Source organism: Meles meles, chromosome 12 (assembly GCF_922984935.1).
Source record: "Meles meles chromosome 12, mMelMel3.1 paternal haplotype, whole genome shotgun sequence".
Lineage (NCBI taxonomy): Eukaryota > Metazoa > Chordata > Mammalia > Carnivora > Mustelidae > Meles > Meles meles.
Window position 1 is genome coordinate 3,975,922 of NC_060077.1, and position 24,332 is coordinate 4,000,253.

Here is a 24,332-nt window from a genome sequence, read left to right on the forward strand (position 1 = left end):
TGTCACCCTACTGCCAAGATGGCGACCCGCAGGAGCTACGCTCTGTGGACCAACTGCGGTCGTAGGTGGTCGCGGTGCTGCCGGCTCCCCGAGTTTCGTAGCTCCTGGCCTAGGGGCCCGCTGGGTGTGCGGCACTTGTCCCAAGAGAAGCAGGCAACGGAAACACATTTCGGGTTTGAGACTGTGTCGGAGGAGGAGAAGGGGGACAAAGGTGAAAGGGGCGAGAGGGCGGATGGAGGGATCTATCTGCGATCTGGTTTCTTCTGCTCAGCTAGGAGTTGATTTAACGTCCTGTTGACTCGGATGACGTAGCCTGTGCAGTCCTGACCTCCAGAGAGCCCCCCGCCCAGCCCGACCCCGCAGAGCTTAGATGCCACTTCTGGTTAAACACAGTAATTATCACTAAATTCCAAAAATTGGGTGTTTATGATGTGCCAGGCACCATGCAGATATTATTCCCAATTCTCATTTCAGCCTCCAACCTATGGTATCGTTATCTCCAAGCTACACGTGAGGGAATTGAGACTTCGAGATTAAACGAGAAGTTGCCCAATTTAATATTGTAAGTGGCGTAACCAGTATTCCAAAACTGTGACTGCAGAGCTCATGTTCTTTACCTCTTGCCAAGGGGTAGGACCATTTTTTTTTTTCAAAATATTTAATTTATTTATTTGACAGAGAGAGAGGTCACAAGTAGGCAGAGAGGCAGGCAGAGAGAGAGGAGGAAGCAGGCTCCCCGCTGAGCAGAGAGCCCGATGTGGGGCTCGATCGCAGGACCCTGAGATCATGACCTGAGCCGAAGGCAGAGACTTAAACCACTGAGCCACCGAGGCGCCCCAGGACCGTTTTTTAATAGAAAGGAAGGAGGAAACTACCTTTGCTGTGCCTCAGCCTTCAAACTGTACAAGTGGGAATAATGGTAATCTTTCTTAGAGTTATAATGAGGAGTAGATTACTTAATATATTAAAATATTTTGAACAATGTCTGGCACTTCGTAATTGCCCAGTAAAGGTTAGATATTGTTAAGCAGTTGCTTTGTGTCCAGCATTGTGTTATAGGCATGGGAAAGGAAAGGGCAGTTTTAAAATTCCAGTTGTACCGTTCATAATGGGGTAGGTTTTAAGCCCCATTTAACAAGTGGATATGGTGAGGCTCTGAGAGTTTCCTTCACTTGACCTGTGGTCACCCAGGAAATAAAGAGAAAGAATTCACAATGGAATATCCCATCCTCTTAAAGACTACTCACATTGTCTTATGTCTTACCTCAGCCTTACTAAATACATAGCTCTACTGAAACTCTTTGAATATCGATTTTAAAATAACATCTAGGGGCGCCTGGGTGGCTCAATTGGTTGAGCGACTGCTTTCGGCTCAGGTCATGATCCTGGGCTTCCAGGATTGAGTCCTGCATTGGGCTCCCAGCTCCTTGGGGAGTCTGCTTCTCCCTCTGACCTTCTCCTCTCTCATGCTCTCTCTCACTCATTCTCTCTCAAATAAATGAATAAAATCTTTAAAAAAAATAATAAAATAACATCTATTTCACTGGGCTGTGAATCTCCGGAAAGCTAGGACGGTGGCTCATTGATGTCTAGATCTTCAATGCCTGATGCACATTAAAAGTTGATAACTGCTTGTGAAATAAGAAAATCCAAGTAAAACGATAGTAAACTTTTATTAAGGACTTGAAACTTTTTTTTTTAGATTATATTTATTTATTTGACAGAGATCACAAGTAGGCAGAGAAGCAGGCAGAGAGAGAGGGGGAAGCAGGCTCCCCGCTGAGCAGAGAGCCTGATGTGGGGCTTGATCCCAGCACCCTGGGATCATGACCGGAGCTGAAGGTGAGGCTTTAACCCACTGAGCCACCCAGGCGCCCCAAGGACTTGAAACTTTTTGGAATACTTTTCATTAATTCTTTTAAATACAACCTTATAAGGTAGAGACTAGTAGCCTGATATTATAGATGAAGAAACTGTTGAAACAGAGATATTAAGTCTCTTGCTGAAGATTCTACTAGTAAGTGGTAGAGCCAGGGATTTGAATCCAGGTAGGTTGCTTCCAAAATGATAATAATGCTTAACCTCTGTATTGTACTTTACAGAATATAATGACATTTCACACACATAAGCAAGGAAGAGGTTACCTACCATGAGCTAAATATGTATCTCCCAGATGGGACCCAACATTGAAGAATAGGCGGTCTTTCCTCTGCTCAGTAGTGCAGGACTGTTAAAATGGCCATGTGCACTGAAATCATGCACAATGGTATTAACAATCAATGGGAAAAATTACAACTGTTCTATGACCTCTAAAAATTATTGAACATAGTGGGTGGCTGGGTGGCTCAGTCAGTGGAGCATATGACTCTTGATCTCAGGGTCATGAGTTTAAGCCCAGCTTTGGGCATAGAGTTTACTTTAAAAAATTTAAAAATTATTGAACATCAAAAACTCTCTTACTGTTAGTTATAAATGTATAGAGAAATGAAATAAATAGTAAAGTTAATATTTAACAAACTATAAAATTAGATTTAATTTTAACTTAATGTAATTAGAATTTTTAAATTTTAAGTTTGTTTTTTTTTAAATATTTTATTTATTTATTTGACAGAGACAGAGAGAGAAGGAATACAAGCAGGGGGAGTGGGAGAGGGAGAAGCAGGCTTCCCGCTGAGCAGGGAGCCCAATGTGGGGCTCCATCCCAGGACCCTGGGATTATGACCTGAGCCGAAGGCAGATGCTTAACAACTGAGCCACCCAGGAGGTGCCCCTTAAGTTTTTTTTTAATTAAATTGAAATTCTAATAAAAAACTAGAAACTTTAATTCCTTCCTAAACATTTATTCCTTCCTAAAAAAAATGTACCAAAAGTAGTTTGAACAGTGTTTGCTACCTTCTGGTCATATAATTTACAATAGGGAGCAAGCATCTTCTCTGCGTCTTGGCAAATTGCCGTACTTCTTTCTAAATTTCAATCCACTTGTAACATTTAATGCCTTCACTGTCATGAAATATCTCTAAGAATTCCCCTAGCGTGAGATTTTTTTGCTGGCATCATTTCCGCTGGGACATATTCAACCTTTTCATCACAACCACATCCTCATTTTTTTTTTAAAGATTTTATTTATTTATTTGACAGACAGAGATCTCAAGTAGGCAGAGATGCAGGAAGAGAGAGAGGAGGAAGCAGGCTCCCTGCTGAGCAGAGAGCTCGATGCGGAGCTCAATCCCAGGACCCTGAGATCATGACCCTAGCCAAAGGCAGAGGCTTTTTAACCCACTGAACCACCCAGGTGCCCCTAGTCATGTATTTCTTTCTTTTTTTTTTTTTTAAGATTTATTTATTTGACAGAGAAAGATCACGAGTAAGCAGAGAGGCAGGCAGAGAGAGAAGAGGAAGCAGGCTCCCCGCTGAGCAGAGAGCCCGATGCGGGGCTGGATCCCAGGACCCTGAGACCATGACCCGAGCTGAAGGCAGAGGCTTAACCCACTGAGCCACCCAGATGCCCCCTAGTCATGTATTTCTAGTGATTTTGTTGTTTTCTATTATAATAACCACAAAATAAAATAAAATGAAATTCCATACCTCCCCCATCCTCTTAAGAAATGGAAACCTACTTAGTGCCAAGCAGGTGCATGGCATTATTATGGGGTAGTGGTCCCAGATAAAGGTAACTAAGACAGCAGAAAAGAGGTTGGTTTCTTAGATGAAGTAACTTAAGCCTTTTTAAAAAGAGGTTAAGGGGTAGATTTGGGCATCAAGCAGTCTAGCTTAACTTCACCTGACAAAGACCGGCAACTTCAGGGGAGAAAAGCTTCATCCCCTTTCATTTAGGACCTCCTAAGTTAATCTTGTTAATAGCACAATTGTGTTGTATTTCTCCTGTGTCAGTCTATCATGTGTTTGAAAGTGTGGCCAAGAAGTATGACGTGATGAATGATATGATGAGTCTTGGCATCCATCGTATTTGGAAGGATATGCTGGTCTGGAAGATGCACCCATTTCCTGGGACCCAGCTGCTCGATGTTGCTGGAGGCACAGGTAATGTCCAGTCGAGTATCCCTGAATATCACTGAGCCCCTTTTGCAGAAATCAAGAGTCTCTTGTTGGAACTAGCTTATCTACCATTAGGCTGAAGATGGTAATTGAAAATCAGTGCACTTCTAAGAAAGGTTTACTCTTTCTAATCAAATGTCACTCAAAAAGCATAACATATCGGGGCGCCTGGGTGGCTCAGTGGGTTAAAGCCTCTGCCTTCGGCTCAGGTCATGATCCCAGGACGCTGGGATCGAGCCCCGCATCAGGCTCTCTGCTCAGCGGGGAGCCTGCTTCCTCCTCTCTCTCTCTGCCTGCCTCTCCGCCTACTTGTGATCTCTATCTGTCAAATAAATAAAATCTTAAAAAAAAAAAAAGGCACAACATATCAGCTTTATGCCCGTCATTTTTCTAAAACGCACAGGGTTACAAAGTAAAAAGTTCAGTCTTTTACTCCAGGGGCATCTCACCGTGTGAGTGAATTTATTTTTCTGTTTAACCTTTAATCCACTTTCCCCCTTTCTTTGGGCAGGGGGAGAATATGCCCATTCTCATATTCCATAAGCTTTCTGGGCAAACTTTTCTGCCTAATCCACAATCATATCAGAAATCCAAAGCTTAATTGTTTATCCACGGTCCTTTGTTACTTGGTGCACACTAGGTATCTGGGGAGAAACACATCATGGGTTTCACTCATGCATCTTGGTGATGTGACTACATGGCTAATGTACATGTTAAATTACATTAGAATAATGGGTCATATAATGTAATAATGCGATCATCTATACCAATAGGATATTATAGAATAAGAATTGGCAGTAGAACCGTCTGCACATGTATGTTTATGTGTGACTTTGTTGGTGTGATCCTCTCCCTGGTGGAAACTCAGAAGGTGGTAGGACACCTTGCTCAATGAAGGACCATTTAACAGAATCGGTTAAAATCTAAAATCTTTATAGTCTAGGATCCCACAATTCCAATTCTCCATATCTAGTCTTTTAAAAAGAAAAAAAAAGAAAAGAAAAGGAAAAACCTTGCACCAAGATATAGCTTCAGAAAGGGTTTGGTCAAACCTGCCTACATCTGTGCCTTCACCTACATGGTTACTGTTTGCTGCCAACTGCCCGTTTAGAAAATCTACTTGGAAGGTAATCCCATATATTTAAAAAGACATTTTAAAAATATGTAGCTACAGATATCCTCACTGCATCATTTTTAGTAGTAGTGAAAACTGGGAAATAACGTATTTCTGCCTCAGTAAAGAAATTGTTTTAAATTAAGATACACCCATTCTATGAACTACCATGTAGCTATTTAAAAGAAAACCTATAAATACTGATGGAAAGTTTTCAAAGACATATTCAGTGGGAAGAGAAAGAAAAGTTGTACAACTATGTGTCTAATTTGATCCCTGTATATGTTTTTAAGTCATTTCATATAAAATATTTAAACATACAGGAAAGGGACTAGAGACTACCTAATTGGTTGGAGAGATTAGAAGAACTTAAGGGTATATTTCTTGCAACTAGTGTAAGAAGAACGAAGACAAACAACATTATAAGAAAGTGTGCTCCTAGAAAGCACTGTCTTGGTCCATAGTATTTACCTGATTATAGTAACATACACACTTTTCAGCTTTAAGACTCCAACCAACAAAGCATAGAAGTAATTTTAGCCTCAGAACAAACAGTATGTTATCAGTCGGCCTTGACGGTATAAAAGTGGTCACAGTAGAAGGTTGAAAGGAGTCAAGAGGTACCATTTGTAGTTGAGATAGAAATGAGAGTCTGGGGCGCCTGGGTGGCTCAGTGGTTTAAGCCGCTGCCTTTGGCTCAGGTCATGATCTCAGGGTCCTGGGATCGAGTCCCACATCGGGCTCTCTGCTCGGCAGGGAGCCTGCTTCCCTCTCACTCTCTCTGCCTGCCTCTCTGCCTACTTGTGATCTCTCTCTGTCAAATAAATAAATAAAATCTTTAAAAAAAAAAAAAAAAAGAAATGAGAGTCTGTGGGCGCCTGGGTGGCTCAGTGGGTTAAGCTGCTGCCTTGGGCTCAGGTCATGATCTCAGAGTCCTGGGATCGAGTCCCGCATCGGGCTCTCTGCTCAGCAGGGAGCCTGCTTCCCTCTCTCTCTCTCTCTCTCTCTGGCTGCCTCTCTGCCTACTTGTGATCTCTCTCTGCCAAATAAATAAATAAATAAAATATTTAAAAAAAAAAAAAGAAATGAGAGTCTGTTACTCTAGTTTACAAAGGAATCTATGAGGGACTATGAAATGTGATCTAAACATATTAGGAAGATAGAGCCAAGCGGACAGGAGGGGCAGGATATCATTACAAACTTGGTAAAGAAAGAAAGAGCTGGAACCAACAGAAGACACAGCTGAGAAGGTTGAGAAAGACGGTCCCTGGGGATCTGAACTAGGCATGGGAAGTGGTGGGGGAGGGGATCCTTGCTGGTAACTGTACCCTCATGTTGCTTTCGTAACAATTATTAGACAAAGACTAGAAGGGCTGAGCACTAGCGCTCAGCACTGCTTAAGTCTAGAGAGGGTATGGAAAGAGAAGCCAACATTTCTGCTTTAGTCTAAATATTTGGGTGAGTCTTTTATAGCGAGAATGTGTCCATGCATTACTTATGCAATTTTTTAAAGGATTTTTAAGAATATTTGAAGTTAACAGTGTACCTGCCTGGCTCAATCAGTAGAACATGGGACTCTTGATCTTGAGGTCATGAGTTTGAGTCCCATGTTGGGTAGAGAGATTACTTAAAAATAAAATCTTAAATAAAAAAGAGAAGTTAAAAAAATTGCTGTTTTTTTTTTCCTTTTAATTTACCAGAGAAATGAAGAGAAACTTCCATTTTTGTACACTGTCAAATCCTGTACCTTTGTTGCTCTGTTTGGGTTTTGGAAATGTTGGGGTTTTGCTTGTGTTTGTGTTTGCATCTCTCCTCCCCTTGGCTTCCTGCAGGTGACATTGCATTCCGGTTCCTTAATTATGTCCAGGCACAGCATAAGGGAAAGCTGAAGCGGCAGTTACGGGCCCAGCAAAATTTATCCTGGGAAGAAATTGCTAGAAAGTACCAAAATGAAGAGGACCCCTTGGGCGGTTCCCGGGTAGTGGTCTGTGACATCAACAAGGAGATGCTAAAGATTGGAAAGCAGAAAGCTCGTGCTCAAGGACACAAAGCTGGTAAGTCCTATGAGAACTAGACGCAGTGGAAATGTTTGTGTGTTTATGAAATAAGATGGGATATATAAATGTTGAAGTGCTTTATTTTCAAAAACATATAGCTAGGCCGGAGTCGAAGATAATTTGTGTGCCTGAATCCAGTTTGTGGGCTGTTATGTACTTTTTTTTTTAAGATTTTATTTGTTTATTTGACAGACAGATCACAAGCAGGCAGAGAGGCAGGCAGAGAGAGTGGGGGCCAGGAAGCAGGCTCCCTGCTGAGCAGAGAGCCCGATGTGGGGGTTCGATCCCAGGACCCCGACACCATGACCTGAGCTGAAAGCAGAGGCTTAACCCACTGAGCCACCCAGACGCCCCTGTTATGTACATTATTTCGCCAACCTGGGGAGGTAGCTTGATTACCAGCCCCATGTGACAGGGCCGATAACCAAAGCCCCAAGTGCTGCTTGAGTAAAGTACCTTTGCCCAGGTAACACAACTCTTTTAAGTGGCAGATCCCAAATTGGAGTTGAGTCTTGGGATCTTAGCTCTTGGACCCTGAGACGAAAGTTTTGCCTTCAGTTCCCAGCAATTCCCTGCTGACCCCAACGTCCTGTTTTGGAGCCATCCCATTCCCCATCAGTGCTCAGAGGATTTCCACCGATGTGGAAGCTGAGACGGGGCTCTGCCCTTAAAGCAGGAACTTGACATTCAGACAGGAGGGAGTGCAGGCAGCTGGCAGCCTTCAGCTCTAACAACCTTTAGGTTCTGGCTCAGCTTCCAAGTTAGGCACTTTCCAGAGCTTGGTGTTGGGTTGGCTAAAGCTTTATCAGTTCTGCATTGAGGCCTAAGGCTTTCCGCACTCAGTCTTGCTTCTTCTTCCTTTTATCCTTTTATCCAACCCCAGGTGTTCTTCCTTACCACCACCACCCCTGCCAAAAAAAAACCCTTTTTCACTCCTCCCTCACCTGGGCATCTGTTTCTTGAGGGCCCAACTGATTGAATGAAAGAAACACCCGGAAACAGTACTTGTCTCAGCAGCAGACAGGAGCGACTTCGGGTCTCTGGGAACCCACTGCAGCCTGAAAATGAACAATTTGTGCCCTAGCTTAAAGATGTAGATTTCACATTTTGCTATTTGTGTTCACCCCTTTTTTTTTAATATTTTTTATTTATTTATTTGACTGAGAGAGATCACAAGTAGGCAGAGAGGCTGAGCAGAGTGCCTGATGCAGGGCTCAATCCCAGGACCCTGGGATCACAACCTGAGCTGAAGGCAGAGGTTTTAACCCACTGAGCCATCCAGGCGCCCCTGTTTTCACCCTTTAAAATATTTTCCCCCCAACTTCCTCAAGTAGAATTCAGGATGTGGTAGCCGTTTCCCCATCTTTCCAGAGCCGCTGCACTGCCCTCTTCCCAGCTGGCCAAGCACTGCAGGCAGCTACCGTGAGGCAGTGATCTGGGACAAAGAAAATAGAGTCCCTCCGGTCAACGTCAGCATTCCTGTGCTCCCCCCTCCCCCACCAGAAGTGACTATGGTTATTTTAGTTCAGTTCTTCCTCCTCCGCCCCCCACCCCCAGAACGAGCTGCCTAGACGGACTGTCACCCACTTGCCTCCAAGATGAAGGGCTCTTTTGTTAACCATCAGTGTTGATCGGAAAGCAGACAGACCCTAGTGTTTTTAGACAAAGGCACTATGTTTCCTTACTCCTGCTGAAAAACGTGTTTCCCTTCCCTCTGGTGCTCAGCCATAAAGAATGGAGAACAAAGATAGAAGTGATAGGCAGTGTTCCATTTCTGGAATCATCCCTTCCATAGCATAGCTTGCCCTTCAGCCTCTCCTCACTGACAAGACAAAACCACTGGCGAATGAATTATTAAGTGCTGCATAGGCCAGTTTTCCTTATCTTTCCTCCTTGCTTTATCAGTGTCCAACAATGATGTCTTTGTAAAAAACATACCATGAAAAGAGTGGAAACTAAGGAGAATCCTAGAAATTAATTTGGGAGAGTAAGTTAATGAGAAAGACATATTTATGTGTAGCACTCTTGTGTGTCTGATTTACATCTTCTGTGGGGCACTTCCTCCCCAAATGGATGTTCTGAGGGCAGGAGCTTTAAAAAAAGTTATCTGAGGGACGCCTGGGCTCAGTTGGTTAAGTGTCTACCTTCAGCTCAGGTCATGATCCTGGGGTCCTGGATCGACTTCCAGCCTCAGCCCTGCCTCTGGCTTCCTGCTCAGTGGGGAGCCTGCTTCTCCCTCTCCCTCTGCCACTCACCCTGCTGTGCTCTCGTGCATGCGCACACTCTCTCTCAAATAAGAAATATTTTTTTAAAAATTATTTGATAGGTTATAAAAGTGATAGATTTGAGAGAACTTTTGGATTTTGCAAAGGTATTAAGAGGAAAGTAAATGTTACCTATAATTCCAACATCAAGTGATGCTCCTAGTATTTTAATGTATTTCCTTCCTAGCTTTTCCTAATCATTTCCTTTTTATAAAATTGAAGACTTCCTGTATATACAATTTAGTATCCTGCCCTAACTCAGTATTGTATCATGAGATCTTTCCATGTCATTAAAAATTCCTTAAAATCCTTCTTTATGATTTTCTCTCGTACGGATGTGAATGACAGAGATTCACATCACCAGTTTACATAACCAGCAACCCATTGATCCTTCACTTTTTTCTAAAGCTCTTGCTTAAAAAGCACAGCGTTGTGACAACCTTATTTGGAAATTTTTGCATGCATTCGTTCATTTTTCCCTTTTACATAACCTCAGACAAGTGTTTAAACTCTCCAGATCTCGGGCGCCTGGGTGGCTCAGTGGGTTAAGCCGCTGCCTACGGCTCAGGTCATGATCTCAGGGTCCTGGGATCGAGTCCCGCATCGGGCTCTCTGCTCGGCAGGATGCCTGCTTTCCCCTCTCTCTCTGCCTGCCTCTCTGTCTACTTGTGATCTCTCTCTGTCAAATAAAGAAATAAAATCTTTTTAAAAAAATAAATAAATAAACTCTCCAGATCTCAATTCCCTTATCTATAAAATGGGAGAATAAAAACCACCTTGTAGTAGGAGGTAATATACCACAGCTATTGAAAACATAGGCTTGGGGTGCCTGGGTGGCTCAGGTCACTATCTCAGGGTCCTGGGAAGGAGCCCGGCATCGGGGTCTGCTCAGCAGGGAGCTTGCTTCCCCTTCTCTCTCTCTGCCTGCCTCTCTGCCTACTTGTGATCTCTGTCTGTCAAATAAATAACTAGATAAATAGATAAGAAGGAAACACAGGCTCTGGGATAAAACAACCTGAGTTCCAATCCATCTGGGTGACCTTGGACAAGCTGCCTGATACTCAGCTTGGCTTTCCTAAAACATGATGATGATAATAAGAGCTATCCCATGGCGGTAGTATGAGAATGTGATAAGATAATGTATGTGAAGAGATAATATAGACCCTGCCATCAAGGGCTCAGAGCAGTTGCCCTGATGATGATATCAAGGTCATCCTTCTAAAAATCAAATAGCTGGTTCAAAGGATATGGGTTTTTTGTTTTGTTTTGTTTTGTTTTAAGATTCATTTATTTATTTGAGAGAGAGAGTGTGTGTGTTTTGAGCTGGGGGAGGGGCAAAGGGAAAGGGAGAGAGGCTGAACACAGAGTCCCACATGGGGGCTGGATCTCTAGACCTCCATGATCTCCAGATCACGACCTAAGCCGAAACTAAGAGTCCAACGCTTAACCAAGTGGTGAGCCACCCAGGCACCCCAGTGTATGGTTATTTTTAAGGGTTTTGTTAAATACCGCCACTTTGTTTAAGCCGCTGCCTTCGGCTCGGGTCATGATCTCAGGGTCCTGGGATCGAGTCCCGCATCGGGCTCTCTGCTCGGCAGGGAGCCTGCTTCCCTCTCACTCTCTCTGCCTGCCTCTCTGCCTACTTGTGATCTCTCTCTGTCAAATAAATAAATAAAATCTTTAAAAAAAAAAAAAAAATACCGCCACTTTGGTTTTCCAGGGAAGTTTTCATTTACTTTCCTTTGTAGAGCCTGCCTTCTATATTGCATTTTATGTCTAATTTGCTGTAAGTTGAATAATCTTTTTTTTTTTAAAGATTTTATTTATTTATTTGACAGAGATCACAAGTAGGCACAGAGGCAGGCAGAGAGAGCCGGGGAAGCAGGCTCCCTATTGAGCCGAGAGCCGGATGTGGGACTCGATCCCAGGACCCTGAGATCATGACCTGAGCTGAAGGCAGAGGCTTAATCCACTGAGCCGCCCAGGCGCCCCTAAGTTGAATAATCTTAAAGCTGAATCAGGATCCTTTAGTGGACGTAGCTACCCTGTTATGGGGTTCCCTTGGGTGTTTTCTGAATTTGTGACCAGACAGAAATTGTCTAGACACTTTGATTCTTCAGTAGAACCAGTATAACTAGACTAAATTCCATACTTAGAATACTTCCAGTCAAGGTGCCTGGGTGGCTCAGTCGATTAAGCCTCTGCCTTCAGCTCAGATCGTGATCTCAGGGTCCTGGAATTGAGCCCCACGTTGGGCTCCCTGCTCAGCAGGGAGCCTGCTTCTTCCTCTGCCTCTCCCCCTGCTTGTACTCTCTCTCTCTCAAATGAATAAAAAAAAAAAAAAAAAAAAAAGAGGGGTACCTGGGTAGCTCAGTGGACTAAGCCTCTGCCTTCGGCTCAGGTCATGGTTTCAGGGTCCTGGGATCGAGCTCCGCATCGGGCTCTCTGCTCAGCAGGGAGCCTCTCTCTGCCTGCCTCTCTGCCTATTTATGATCTCTGTCTTTCAAATAAATAAATAAAATCTTAAAAAAAAATATTTCCAATCGTCCTCTGAAGTTAGTACTGTTATTAACTCCATCTTACAGATGAGGAAACCAAGGCAAAGTAGTTTATTCAAGATGATACAGCTAATAAATGGTGACGCTAGAATTAAAACCCTGGCAGTCTAAGCCCCAGACCTGGGATCCTAACCATGGTACTTTACACAGAACAGTTAGTTGGGTAAAAATTGCTTGAGGGTGGGCATAACTAAATATTCATCAGGTTCTACCCTGAGACCCATGGGGAAAGGGCTTCCTGCTAAACTTGAAGAAATTCAGATTCTCAGGCCAAGACAGCACCTCGAAGACAGTGGCCAGGAACCCAGTGATGAAAGCAGGTGTGTGATGGTTTCTAATACCACACATACGGTATTTGCCCAGCGCCAGACTGCTCTCCAGTTCTCCCACACCAAGCAGGTGTCCAACAATTCAGTTCAATTCTGACACTGTCTCCCAGAATCAGTCACAGGTTGCACAGACTGCCCCATTTGAGAAGTCAGCCATGGGTGGGGTGTGCAGGCTGCCCCCACTTCTGCCTGGCTGACTACAAATCGGGGGATTCCCACAATGCCCTCCTCAGGTTTGACAGTTCGCTGGGTGCAATCAAGCAGCCCAGGCTGAGCCCAGAAATGATGTTCCTTTTCAGGACTTGCTTGGGTATTGGGAGATGCTGAAGAATTGCCCTTTGATGATGACAAGTTTGATGTTTACACTATCGCCTTTGGGATCCGGAATGTCACACACATTGATCAGGTATATATGGCTGCATCTTTAGCTTGAGTGACTCTCGTGCTATTCGATCTCCTAGAGCAGCCCCACAGAAAATGAGGAAAGAGGGAGAGACTCTTCTCTCCCCCCAGCTTTTGAATGGAATGACTGTTTCAGGCTGAAGGGCTTCATTCCTTGAAGTTGCCAATTTTCCTCATCACAAAAATGAAGGGGGAAAAAAACAAACAAACCACAGAGCAGATCCCCATAGAAGCATTTGTTGCTTGGGTTGGTATTCACATCTTTGAGCTGCCAGTCATGCTCTGGCTTTCCATCTGTTTCCGCTCACTTGTGAAGTTGTCTGACCCAGTGAGTTTGCAGATCAGAGGCATTTCCAAGGCCAACACAGAAGGCACTCGAACACTTATTTTGGCAGAAGATATCTAGAGTCATGGGTTCCTCTACAGGGAGAAGGGAACATTTAACTCTTAATCTGATGCAGCTGTTCTTTTTTTTTAAAGATTTTATCTCTAAGTAATCTCTGCACTCAACATGGGATTCCAACTTACAGCCCTGAGATCAGATGTATCTACTGACTGATCTGGCCAGGCACTCCCTGATGCAGCTCTTTTCTCCTTCAGTATTCTATCCCAGAGCATTTGAAGACCATGTGCAAGGCACCACGTTTGGTTTTTGTACTCACGGGCTCCAGTTACCTGGTTCCTCTGCTTTCAGTGGGACATATTTATGGTGCACTTGAGCTTGGTTTTTGTGACCTGCCCCTTGTATGCAGCCAGTTTATTATTTCTTCTAATTAAAAAAATTTTTGAATAGGTTCAAAATACAAAAGGGCATGTCAGGGACGCCTGGGTGGCTCAGTGGGTTAAAGCCTCTGCCTTTACCTCAGGCCTTGACCGCAGGGTCCCAGGATTGAGCCCCACATTGGGCTCTCTGCTCAGCGGGGAGCCTGCTTCCCCGTCTCTGCCTGCCTCTCTGCCTACTTGTGATCTCTGTCAAATAAATAAAATCTTTTTTTTTTAAAAAAAAAGGCATGTCAGTGAAAGTATGCCTCACACCCATGTGTACCAACCATGCAGTGCCTCCTCTCCCTCCTCCAATCACGTTTCTTATGTACCTTTGCAAAGATGCTTTGTGAATAATAAACGTTTTTCTTTATCTTCTTTTGTATAAACATTAGCATATGATACGTTTTGCCCATTGCTTTTTTTTTTTTGCCTTAAAAATATATCTTGGGAGGGACGCCTGGGTGGCTCAGTTGGTTGGGCAGCTGCCTTCGGCTCAGGTCATGATCCCAGCGTCCTGGGATCGAGTCCCGCATCGGGCTCCTTGCTCGGCAGGGAGCCTGCTTCGCCCTCTGCCTCTGCCTGCAACTCTGTCTGCCTGTGCTCGCTCTCTCTCTCTAATAAATAAATAAAATCTTTAAAAAAAAATATATATATATATATATCTTGGGAGACTTTTCCATGTCAGTACGTGAAGAGCCCTGGCTCTTCCTTTTTCTGAATAGCTGCATAGACTCCATTTATACAGACATTCCATAATTTAGTCTCTCAATAGTTAAGATGCTTCTAATCTAAAAAAAAAAAAAAAAAAAAAAAAAGATGCTTCTAATCTTGTGCTGCTCAAACAGTGCTGCAGGTGATAACGTGTGTGCATGTCATCTCTACAATAGATGCGTTTCTTTTTCCTTTTTTTTTTTTGGATGGTGGGAAGGGGCAGAGGGAGAATCTTAAGCAGGTTCCATGCCCAGCATGGAGACGATCTCATCACCGGAGCTGAGCCAAAATCAAAAGTCAGATGCTTAATGGACTGAGCCTCCTAGGTGCTCCTACAACAGATGCATTTCTGTGAGAGAGGTTCCTTGAAGTAAAATTCCTAGATCAAAGAGGATATCCATTGTGATTTAAATAAGTAATTGTAGGGGCACCTGGCTGACTCTACTGGTAAACGGTGCAACTCCTGATCTCCGGGTTTTAAGTTCAAATCCCATGTTAGGTCAAGAGTTTACTTAAAAAAATAAAGAAAGAAAATCCTGAAATAAGATATTAATAAACAATTGACAGTTGTGGGGCGCCTGGGTGGCTCAGTGGGTTAAAGCCTCTGCCTTCGGCTCAGGTCATGATCTCAGGGTCCTGGGATGGAGCCGCACATCTGGCTCTCTGCTCAGCGGGGAGCCTGCTTCCTCCTCTCTCTCTCTCTGCCTGCCTCTCCCCCTACTTGAGATCTCTGTCTAGTGGTTTAGGCCGCTGCCTTCGGCTCGGGTCATGGTCTCGGGGTCCTGGGATCGAGTCCCGCGTCGGGCTCTCTGCTCGGCGGGGAGCCTGCTTCCCTCTCACTCTCTCTGCCTGCTTGTGATCTCTCTCTGTCAAATAAATAAAAATAAAATCTTTAAAAAAAAAAAAAAATCTTAAAAAATAATAATTGACAGTTGTGAAATTGGCCATCATGTGGTTGTACCAATCTGAGTACTCCAAGTAACCTTCTCTTCACAGGCAGCAGAATGCCTATAAAATTTAGGATATTGTCAGGTTTTTTCTGCTGCTACAGCTTACCCACTGAGAATGCACAAGGGATCTATGTGCATGCCATGGGAAATGCTAACTTTTATAATGCCCATAAGAGTTAAAGCTGTTTTGGCCTCATGAAATTGAGTTCTGCTGAGGAGTGTGCTCTCTTGTTCCTTGTCTTGCTCAGGCACTCCAGGAAGCCCATCGAGTCCTGAAACCAGGAGGACGGTTTCTGTGTCTGGAGTTTAGTCAAGTGAACAATCCCCTCGTATCCAGGTTGGTACTGTTAACAGGACTTTATTCTTATTGTCTAGCCAAGAGTTTTCCATCCCCAAACTAGACAGAAACAACCAGTCAGTGATAAGCATGAAGCTCATAGTTCAGAGTCTCTGAGGCACACGACAGCCCTATCTAAGGCACAGTCCCACCTCCGAAGTCAGCCAGTTCTGAATACCTAAGCCAAAAGAGTTTCAAACCAGCAACCAGAGGCTCAAGTTGGCCCACAGATGTATTTTGTATTTTAAGAAATTGACTTAGGGGCGCCTGGGTGGTTCAGTGGGTTGAGCCTCTGCTTTCAGCTTGGGTTGTGGTCTCGGGGTCCTGGAATCAAGCCCCGAATCAGGCTCTCTGCACGGCGGGGAGCCTGCTTCCCTCTCTCTGCCTGCCTCTCTGCCTGCTTGTGATCTCTCTCTCTGTTGAATAAAAAAACAAAACAAAACAGAAAAAAAACTTTAATTAAAAAAAGATTGACTTAGATGTTCATATTTAAAAATCAGGAAGTTTCACATAAAAATGTGAGTTTCCAGCTTCACTTGAGGAATCACATAGGGCAACGCTGAGCACTTATTCCCACATGGCAGTAGTCAGAGCTGAGTAGTACCTGCCCCTTCTTCACTTTTATGCTATTTTCTAACTGCACCTGTCACCATCTCCTCCTCACTGGTCCCTACTTGTCTTGCACTTGGCCCACATTACTTTCAGGTACCTGAGCCCTATAGGCATTTGGATTTATAACTTCAGGCTTAAACCTTCTTGCTTATCAGGGAACATGTTCTAATCTTACTCTTTTGCCTTTGTGTTTAGGCTTTATGATCTATATAGCTTCCAGGTCATTCCTGTCCTGGGAGAGGTCATCGCAGGAGATTGGAAGTCCTACCAATATCTTGTAGAAAGTATCCGACAGTTCCCATCTCAGGTACAAAACTTTGATATTTTACAACAAAGGCCCTAGAGTTTAAATCAAGGTGATCCTTGCTGTATCTTTGCGTTTTAGGAGGAGTTCAAAGAGATGATACAAGATGCAGGTTTTGAAAAAGTGACTTATGAAAGTCTCACATCAGGCATCGTGGCTATTCATTCTGGCTTCAAACTGTAAGTCCTTTACCATTGTAGAGTGTGAACAGTCACATCCTGTCAAAAGCCTGGAACTGAAGGATAATCTGGCTAGTGAGACTGGCAGCAGAACATCGCCTCTTAAGGACGTGTGCCTTGGACTCATGTTCTGACGTGACCAGTCCCAAAGTGGAAGAAACAGATTCTTCTGCACTTTTCACTAGAAGCTGCTTCAGGGCTTCTCCCAGAGGTATTTGCTCTGTATTTTTTGCTCAGCTCCTGATTTTTATTGACTGCACGGTGTGTGGTTAAGGTAAAACCAGCACTACTTCTCCTTTTTGAAGTGTATTTGTAGCTTCTCTGCTGGGGCTGCCTTCCACAGCAGATGATGGCTCATTTGAACCCAGTGATGATTTGAACCAAAACGTGTCCTAGCTGTACCCGAGTCAGCCTCTCAGCCTAGGACTAAGTCTGGGGCCAAAAACGAAGGCCTGAGTCAGAGTGCTAACAATCACAATTAGAATTACGAACTGAACCACTGAATGAGTTTACAATTTGTGTGGTATTTGTTATTTCTTCTTGGGACAGGGGGCGTGTGAGGGAAATACATTTTTGTCATCACTCAGTCCTCTTCTACCGAAAACTACTATTGGATCTTCAGTGCCTGTCACGAAGAAAACCTTTGGTGAAAGAATAAATAAATGTTCCAGGAAACTCCTGCTTTTGTGTTTTATATGGAGAACTCCTTTATCAGAATACATTTGGAGGGTTTTGTAGCCCCCCTCAAAAAAAGGTTTGAAAATGATCTAGCCTAACCGTTCCCCTTTTTCAGTACTAAGGGGTAGAGCTGGGCAGAGCTCATCTCCTTAATACAGTCCAACGTTTGATGCTAAAATGAGGCCTAAACGGACACCTGGGTAGCTCAGTCGTTAAGCGTCTGTCTTCAGCTCAGGTCATGATCCCAGCGTCCGGGGATGGAGCCCTACATCGGGCTCCCTGCTTAGCGGGAAGCCTGCTTCTCCCTCTCCCACTCCCCCTGCTTGTGTTCCCTCTCTCGCTGTCTGTCAAATAAATAAAATCTTTAAAAAAACGGGTGCCTGGACAGCTCAGTTGGTTAAATGGCTCACTTCAGTTTAGGTGATCCCAGGGTCTGGGGATCAAGTCCTACATCCAGCTCCTTGCTTGGCAGAGAGCCTGCTTCTCCCTCTCCCTCTGCCTGCTGCTCTGCCTACTGTGCTCTCTCTCAAGTAAATAAATAAATAAAATGAGGCCCAAAATGTTCTGAATGTGGATTAAGCCCATGGTTTTTAAGGGACTTTGCTAAGACATTGCAGAATGCAACTTGTGACTTGGCTGGCCATTTGGTAATTGTGGATAACTTAGTTCAAGTCTATTTCAAAAGTCTTTAGACATGCTGTCTCTAGGGCCAGCACAGTAGGGGTCATTTATGTACCTTCACTCGCAAGATCTTGCTTGCTCTGTCATTGAAAAGCTTTCAGACACAGCTATCTATATACAACCATCTCAAAGAACAGAAAAGAGCATTTGCCAAAGTGCTAAACCTCAAAAAACTTAGCTTACTCTTTTTTCAGCCAGCTGGAGCCTGTTGGTCTTTGAAATTAGAAATTAACAAGGAGCAGACACTGAAGAATTTCATAAACCATCAACCCAATTCTTTCTGGCAGTGTTTTTTTTTTAATATCTAAATCAAAAAAATTAAATGATTTAATTTGAAAACTTTAATTAGCTTAATTTTAAAAATTAAAAAGCTGCCACTTCCAGGCAGTAGATACAGGCCTGATCAAATTAAAACCCCCAAAACCAGCCATTGTCAACTTAAGTCAACTCTAGGGTCTACTGCCAGAAGACTATTTAGAAGTAGGATAATGGAACAAGAATGATACAGCTTTGGGGGCTTCAAACAGAAGCCTCACTAAAGAGGGAAAGGAGCTAGATGAGTTATGGGAACATCTTCAGTACGTTCATATAAATACAAACCTAAATCACCTCAGTTTATACTCCGGTTCACAGAACCTCATTCTTCTTTCCTACAAAAAGCAGGGGGAAAATTTTTCTCCCATTTTAACTGCCGCCAATAAACATTTTTTTGCCTCTCTGAAATGTTCCCACTCCTAACCTAGTTCAACTTCACTATGATTCCTAAAACCCCAAGTTCTAGTAGTAATAATCTCCCCAAAATGTTACAACCTAATGCTGTCAAGATGGGAGTCATTTCAACTATTATCCTCCCCTTATGTTAGCAGTAGCTTGGCTGCTCAGAAATCCCAATTGCATCTCAGAGATCCAAAGTTTTAAAACAAAAAGCGTTACCTCCTGTGAACACTTGAAACATAGACTAGAAAGCCAGGACCTTCCTTGCATCTTCCCAAGAGGAGCGTGGGTTCAGCCTCTGTATTTCCTTTATGCCTACAAAAGCCAAATCTGCTATATTTGCTTTTCGTCATAGAAAAGCCTTTAAGTCTTCTTAAAATTGATAGCAGGAAACCTTTAATGAAGGTTACTTGTCCACAGCTTTAATTGGGTCTTTTAATGAAAACTTCAATTCACATTTAATTGTTAAAGGGTTTCTAAGCACAGCTAGTTAAAGCAAAGCACAGCAGGCTTACACGTTTAAATTCCTGCGAAGACTTTATTGGAATCACATGGAGGCTGCTGCTCAAAAACTTTCATTTTCCCTTTTAAGACCACTTTTAATCTTTGAGTGTCCTTTTGGGACAGGGCAGGAAAAGGGGGTAGGGGCATACAGCCTAAAGCCCAGCAAATTTCTCATTAGCCCAACTTTGTTATTGGCTTGTTTTACAGCCAAAGAAAACTTTGATGAAAAGTTCTACACACTCACCACCACCACCTGAGGCCCCAAGTCCAGAACAGCATCTTTTAACGAAATGAGCACTTAAGGATAGTACCTATCAGATTAGTACTGAGATTTAACCAAAAAGTTTCTCTGCCATGCATTTCTCAACATGCACTTCTGAGCAGTAGTCTTCCATGCACAACAGCTGCAGGATGGGACAGATCAAAGACTCAAGAGCACTATGAATAGGCTAGTCTACTACATCCCACAGAAACTCACGTCAAGGCCTGACCCCCAATAATCTATTCAAGATCAAGTAATAGGCCATTTTCAACACCAGATTTGAACAAATTGTAACTAACACACACTTCTCCAACAGATTTATTTGAAAGGAATGGATTTTGAGGAGAAAAAACATGGGGCAGAGGTATGGAATAGAAAATAAATACAAATGTAAGCTGTTTTGCTAATTGTTTTATAACCACAACAAATTTGTACAGAGAATACCCTGCACAAAACAACACAATAAAGGTTCAAAGATCGAGGTGTTCCGCTAGGCAAGGCTGAAGATTTCAGTCTCTGGTATTTGGAATTTAGGCTGCAGTCCTTGGTTTTGGATGGATCACTGGGTGTGTGACACAGTCCATGCATTTAACCAGATTTGAACAGCAGAATGGCCACTTGGCCCAGGTAGAAGTAGATGAAGTGTTTGGTTTCATGTGTCACATAACTACCGAAGTTCCTCCCCACGATGCAGTGCCAGGTGGGGTTGTACTTCTTGTCAAACTCCTGGTGGGGGGGGGAAAGAAAAAGAACACTAGAATTTCAGTGCTAAACCGGAGGTCAGTATTTGCCTCCTAAATAAGCAGAGCCTGTAGGGGCAGAAAGAAGGAACGTTAGCATCTGCAAATTCTTAGCATGAAAGAATGTTCCCCAGCTCCAAGTCGCCTACATAGTGCATTAATGCATACATACTTGCAGTCTGAGCTAAGCTGAGTATGGGGGCTGGGGAGGTAAAAGGCAGAAAGGGCAGCCTCAAAGACAGGGGTACTTTGTTATCATGCTAATTTCACCTTCATAGCTCCTAGGATAGGCTCCTTAATAGAGAGCAGGTGATAACAGTTCTAGTTTGTCATATTATGTGTAAACAAAACAAACAAAATTATCCTCCTCTAAGTCATGCACCACAACATCCAAAATGGTAAATATTTAGCCCCAAATACCCCATTCCCTAACTGCACTCCAGTATCACTGGAAACAAAAGATATCCGAAGGGCAAAGCCTCAATTCGCATCTCAACCACTGTGGATCCAAATTTAAAAAGCACAAGATACTCTGCAATCCACTGATCCTACCAAAGAACGCTCGAAGCAGAATCTGACAGTCACCTAGTCAGACTTTATCCTTAATTTCAATACCGCTCCCTTCCACGTCTACCGTGATGGTGCTGATCTATCACCTAGTATACAAAGATAGCAAACTGCAGGAACAACTTTCCCTATTTTTCTCAGCCAAAGGGGCTCTGAGAATTAGAAGGGCGGTGGTAATATCCTCACTAGGTGACTGTAGGGCAAGCGCCAAGGCCAATCTTTCTCTGTGTAATTCTTCCAAGTCTCGGTGAGGAGTTAACACAAAATTCGGCTCTCACCGTATGCAGCATGAACATCCTTTACATCTACTGGAATAACATTCTTACAAGCTAGAAGAACCCACTGCTGCGTTTGTCAAAAAAGATACTTCTGTTCCATCTTAAGTCTTTCATCTCCCCATTCTCAACTGGGAACCCTCCCACGGCTTAGGCTGCCAGCTTCCTTCCCTTGCAGAAAACACAGCTCGGAGAAATTGGCAGTCCTGCCAGCTTTCTACAGACTGCCATTTACCAAGCCCTCACCCCAGCCCCCCAACCACCACTACCACCCACTTTCCTTCAACTGCCGACTAACTCCCCACTGGAAGGCTGGCAAGAGCTCCCTCCGGCCGGGCTGGAAACACCCACGCAGCTCCCCCTCCCCCCTCAGAACACCCAGATGGATCCTCCGCGCAGGAATCAAGCAGAAGAGGGGGAACCGCTGCTCCCTGATCCTAGAAACCGTTGCTAGGTGGCGCTTTCCCCCTGCGGAGCTGGGTAATAAAAAAACTTCGGGAGCGGAGTCTCGTCTTCTCATCAGGAGCGCAAAATTCATCTGCGTCCTTTCTGGAAACCTCTACACCCGAGGTGCCCTGCGTGCCTCCAAGGATGTCTGCCCCGCGTTCTGGGAGCGCAGGATCGGGGAGAAGGACTAAGTTGTGACTGGCCCCAGCTGCGCGCAAGCGGCCCGAGCCCCCCTGCCCGCGGGTCCCGTCCTCACCTTTTTAATATGGGCCGCAATGTCCTTCTCTATGTTATATTTCTCCAACGCCTGAGTTGCACACTCCACCGAGTCCTGTTGCATCTCCTCCGACATGTCGGCGTTTTTGATCACGGCCTTTCGGTCGCACATGGTTACCTGGGGGGCGAGGCCCGGGCAAGGGGTGAGGAGTTGGGTGTAGGCTGCGCCTGCGAGGCGCCAGCTCCCCCAGCCCGCTCCTCCCGCCCCCCACCCCACTTCTCAGAAAGCGCGGGCCGCGCGGACCGAACAGCGGGAGAAGTCCGGCGGGAGATGTAACTAGGCAGCGAAGCCCCCCGGAGTCCCCGGAGTCTCTCACCGAGGAGCAGGGGGCGACCAACTGCAACGGTCTCCTGGGGGAGGGGCTGGCGACACTCACACCCGGCAGGAGCTACGGTCGCTACCGAAGCCGTGGCGCATCTAAGGAGCCCCACGCCAGCCGCCGCCGCCTAGTGCCTAGGCCCCGCCCTGCTCCTGCCGGCCCCGCCCCCCGAGGAGCGTCCCCATTGGCTTGACGCAGCCTCCAGGACTCTCCCATTGGTCCATGGAATCAATGGTTCCCTCAGGATCTTTCTCCAGCATTTTGTTGCAGACCACAATGCATCTCTCGCGGCGTCGGTTGCCCCGGCAATGGGCCGCACGCGGTGAGGCCCACACACCCCGAAGGTGGAGCTGGGGCAGCGTTGCGAGGACCCCCCCAGAAGACTAGAAGGGTGCGAGGGGACTTTGTGCCCAAGCCAAGAGAATTGCCTTCAGATTTTCGAAGGTTGTCTGCCCCAGGGTGTGTTCTCGAATATCTTGGAAGTTGTGTGTGCTACGTACCCGCCATATCCACCCCATGTGCAAAGGTTTTAAGGATTCTGGCTGAGGTAGCCAGCCAGTCCTTTAACTTAAACGGCATCTCTGAAGCAGCGCTGGCTTTATGGGCGAGTGGCCAGGGCAGTCTCAGAAGAGGGGTCCCATGGCTTGGTTTAATGCTCTAATCTCTCTTTCTTGAAAAAAAAAAAAAAATTTTTTTTTAAGCACGGGAACTCACATTTTCATTTTGCATTGGGTCCTGCAAATTATGTACCTGGTCCTCTCTGAAATTTGGGGGGGTGAGGGGGAAGGTCTTCAGGAATGGGAGAGGTTTCCTTATCCTGGCTGGGCAGCGAAGACTTCTTTAAGGGGCGAGGATTACATCTGGGTGAATTGGGGAGTGCTGATCCCAAGGTGTGTGTGTCCAGGGTGGGGCCTCTCGCTCAATGAGGCAGTCTTTCCAGTGTGGGAGTTTCTGGGTTGGGGATTTAACTCTCGGGCAGAAGTACCCTAAGGGATAGAAAGGTGTCCCTCAGAGGAATTTTCTTCTGGCTTTGGGAGACTAACCACTAAGTGGTTAAAAAGAAAGCTAGGTCTTGGGAGTTTGGGGAGCAGGGTCAGATCAGGATTTAAATCCCAGCACTGTCATTTACTAGCTGTTTGAATCTCAGTTTTCTTGTCCACGAAGGAGGACTAAATATAGATGAAAACTACTACTTGGCATGTTGAAAATATTAAAAGCACTGATGCTCTTGAAGTTCTTCAGCGCAAGGTGTGGGATTGTAGTAAGGGCTCAATGCATCTTATCAAACACTATCAGCTTATGGAACTGTCCCCAAGAGTCACAGCAAGATTTTGACCAATCCTTACATGCCTGTGTTTTTGTACTTCCATAAACAAGTTCAGATTCATCATGCAAACAGAAGCTTTCTGTTTACATTTCTGCCTTTTCCTTCTTGACCATCACTCTTGTTATCCCAGAGACCCTTATAGCAATTGGACAAGACAGGCACACAATTCCAAAGAGAAACAGATGGGAATAATGAGAAGAGGTTCAGGTACAACACATCTGTATCAGTTAAATAAAAGTAAGAGGCTTTTCCCAGTTCCAGGTTTCCCGTGGAGGGATTATGGGTTTCTGGAGTTAAAATAGTTCTGTATGGAGGAAGAAGTTGGGTTGGCAACAGGGGTGAGGCTGGGTTAATGCTTCTACCTGACTTGGGTATATGATTCAGAGCTGTGGAATCTCCTTATGAGGTCAGAGCCTGAATTTTTCTTGGGGGCCTTTTCATGAATATGTTTACATTTACTTTTTTTTTTTTAAAAGATTTTATTTATTTATTTGGCAGAGAGGCAGGCAGAGAGAGAGAGAGAGAGAGAGAGGGAAGCAGGCTCCCTGCTGAGCAGAGAGCCCGATGCGGGACTCGATCCCAGGACCCTGAGATCATGACCTGAGCCGAAGGCAGTGGCTTAACTCACTGAGCCACCCAGGCACCCCCTACATTTACTTTTTGAAAAAAAAGATTGAGAGAAAGAGAGGCTCAGGAGCAGGAGGGGTGGGGGTGGGGAGGGAGAGGAATAGGGAGAGGGAATCTCAGTCTCGCTACCCTGAGACATGACCAGAGCCAAAACCAAGAGTTGGACACACAACTGACTGTGCCACTCAGATACCCCTATATTTATTTTTCATGTTTTTTTTTCCATATATATTTATCCTTCTGGTCTATGGCTTGGCCAGCTTCTCCTCATTTGAA

At 44.7% G+C, this 24,332-nt stretch overlaps 2 protein-coding genes across 3 annotated transcripts; one reads left to right on the top strand and one right to left on the bottom strand.

Annotated features, from left to right (window-relative positions):
- Positions 1–17,614, top strand: COQ5 (coenzyme Q5, methyltransferase). Of its 2 annotated transcripts, none has more exons than XM_046024035.1 (7): positions 1–211; positions 3,892–4,041; positions 7,003–7,224; positions 12,678–12,784; positions 15,455–15,543; positions 16,351–16,462; positions 16,541–17,614. In XM_046024035.1, the coding sequence occupies exons 1-7, from the start codon at positions 19–21 to the stop codon at positions 16,640–16,642; spliced, it is 975 nt and encodes a 324-aa protein (XP_045879991.1). In that variant the 5' UTR covers positions 1–18; the 3' UTR covers positions 16,643–17,614. The 2 variants fall into 2 exon arrangements, with proteins under 2 accessions (XP_045879991.1, XP_045879992.1); XM_046024036.1 differs by having other exon boundaries at positions 16,660–17,614.
- A 2,168-nt stretch (positions 17,615–19,782) lies between these two features.
- Positions 19,783–22,241, bottom strand: DYNLL1 (dynein light chain LC8-type 1). Its single transcript, XM_046024082.1, has 3 exons — positions 22,100–22,241; positions 21,763–21,900; positions 19,783–20,203 (listed from the first exon to the last, which is right to left on the bottom strand). Exons 2-3 carry the CDS (start codon positions 21,892–21,894, stop codon positions 20,066–20,068), a joined length of 270 nt encoding a protein of 89 aa, XP_045880038.1. The 5' UTR covers positions 21,895–21,900; positions 22,100–22,241; the 3' UTR covers positions 19,783–20,065.
- Positions 22,242–24,332: the final 2,091 nt, after the last annotated feature.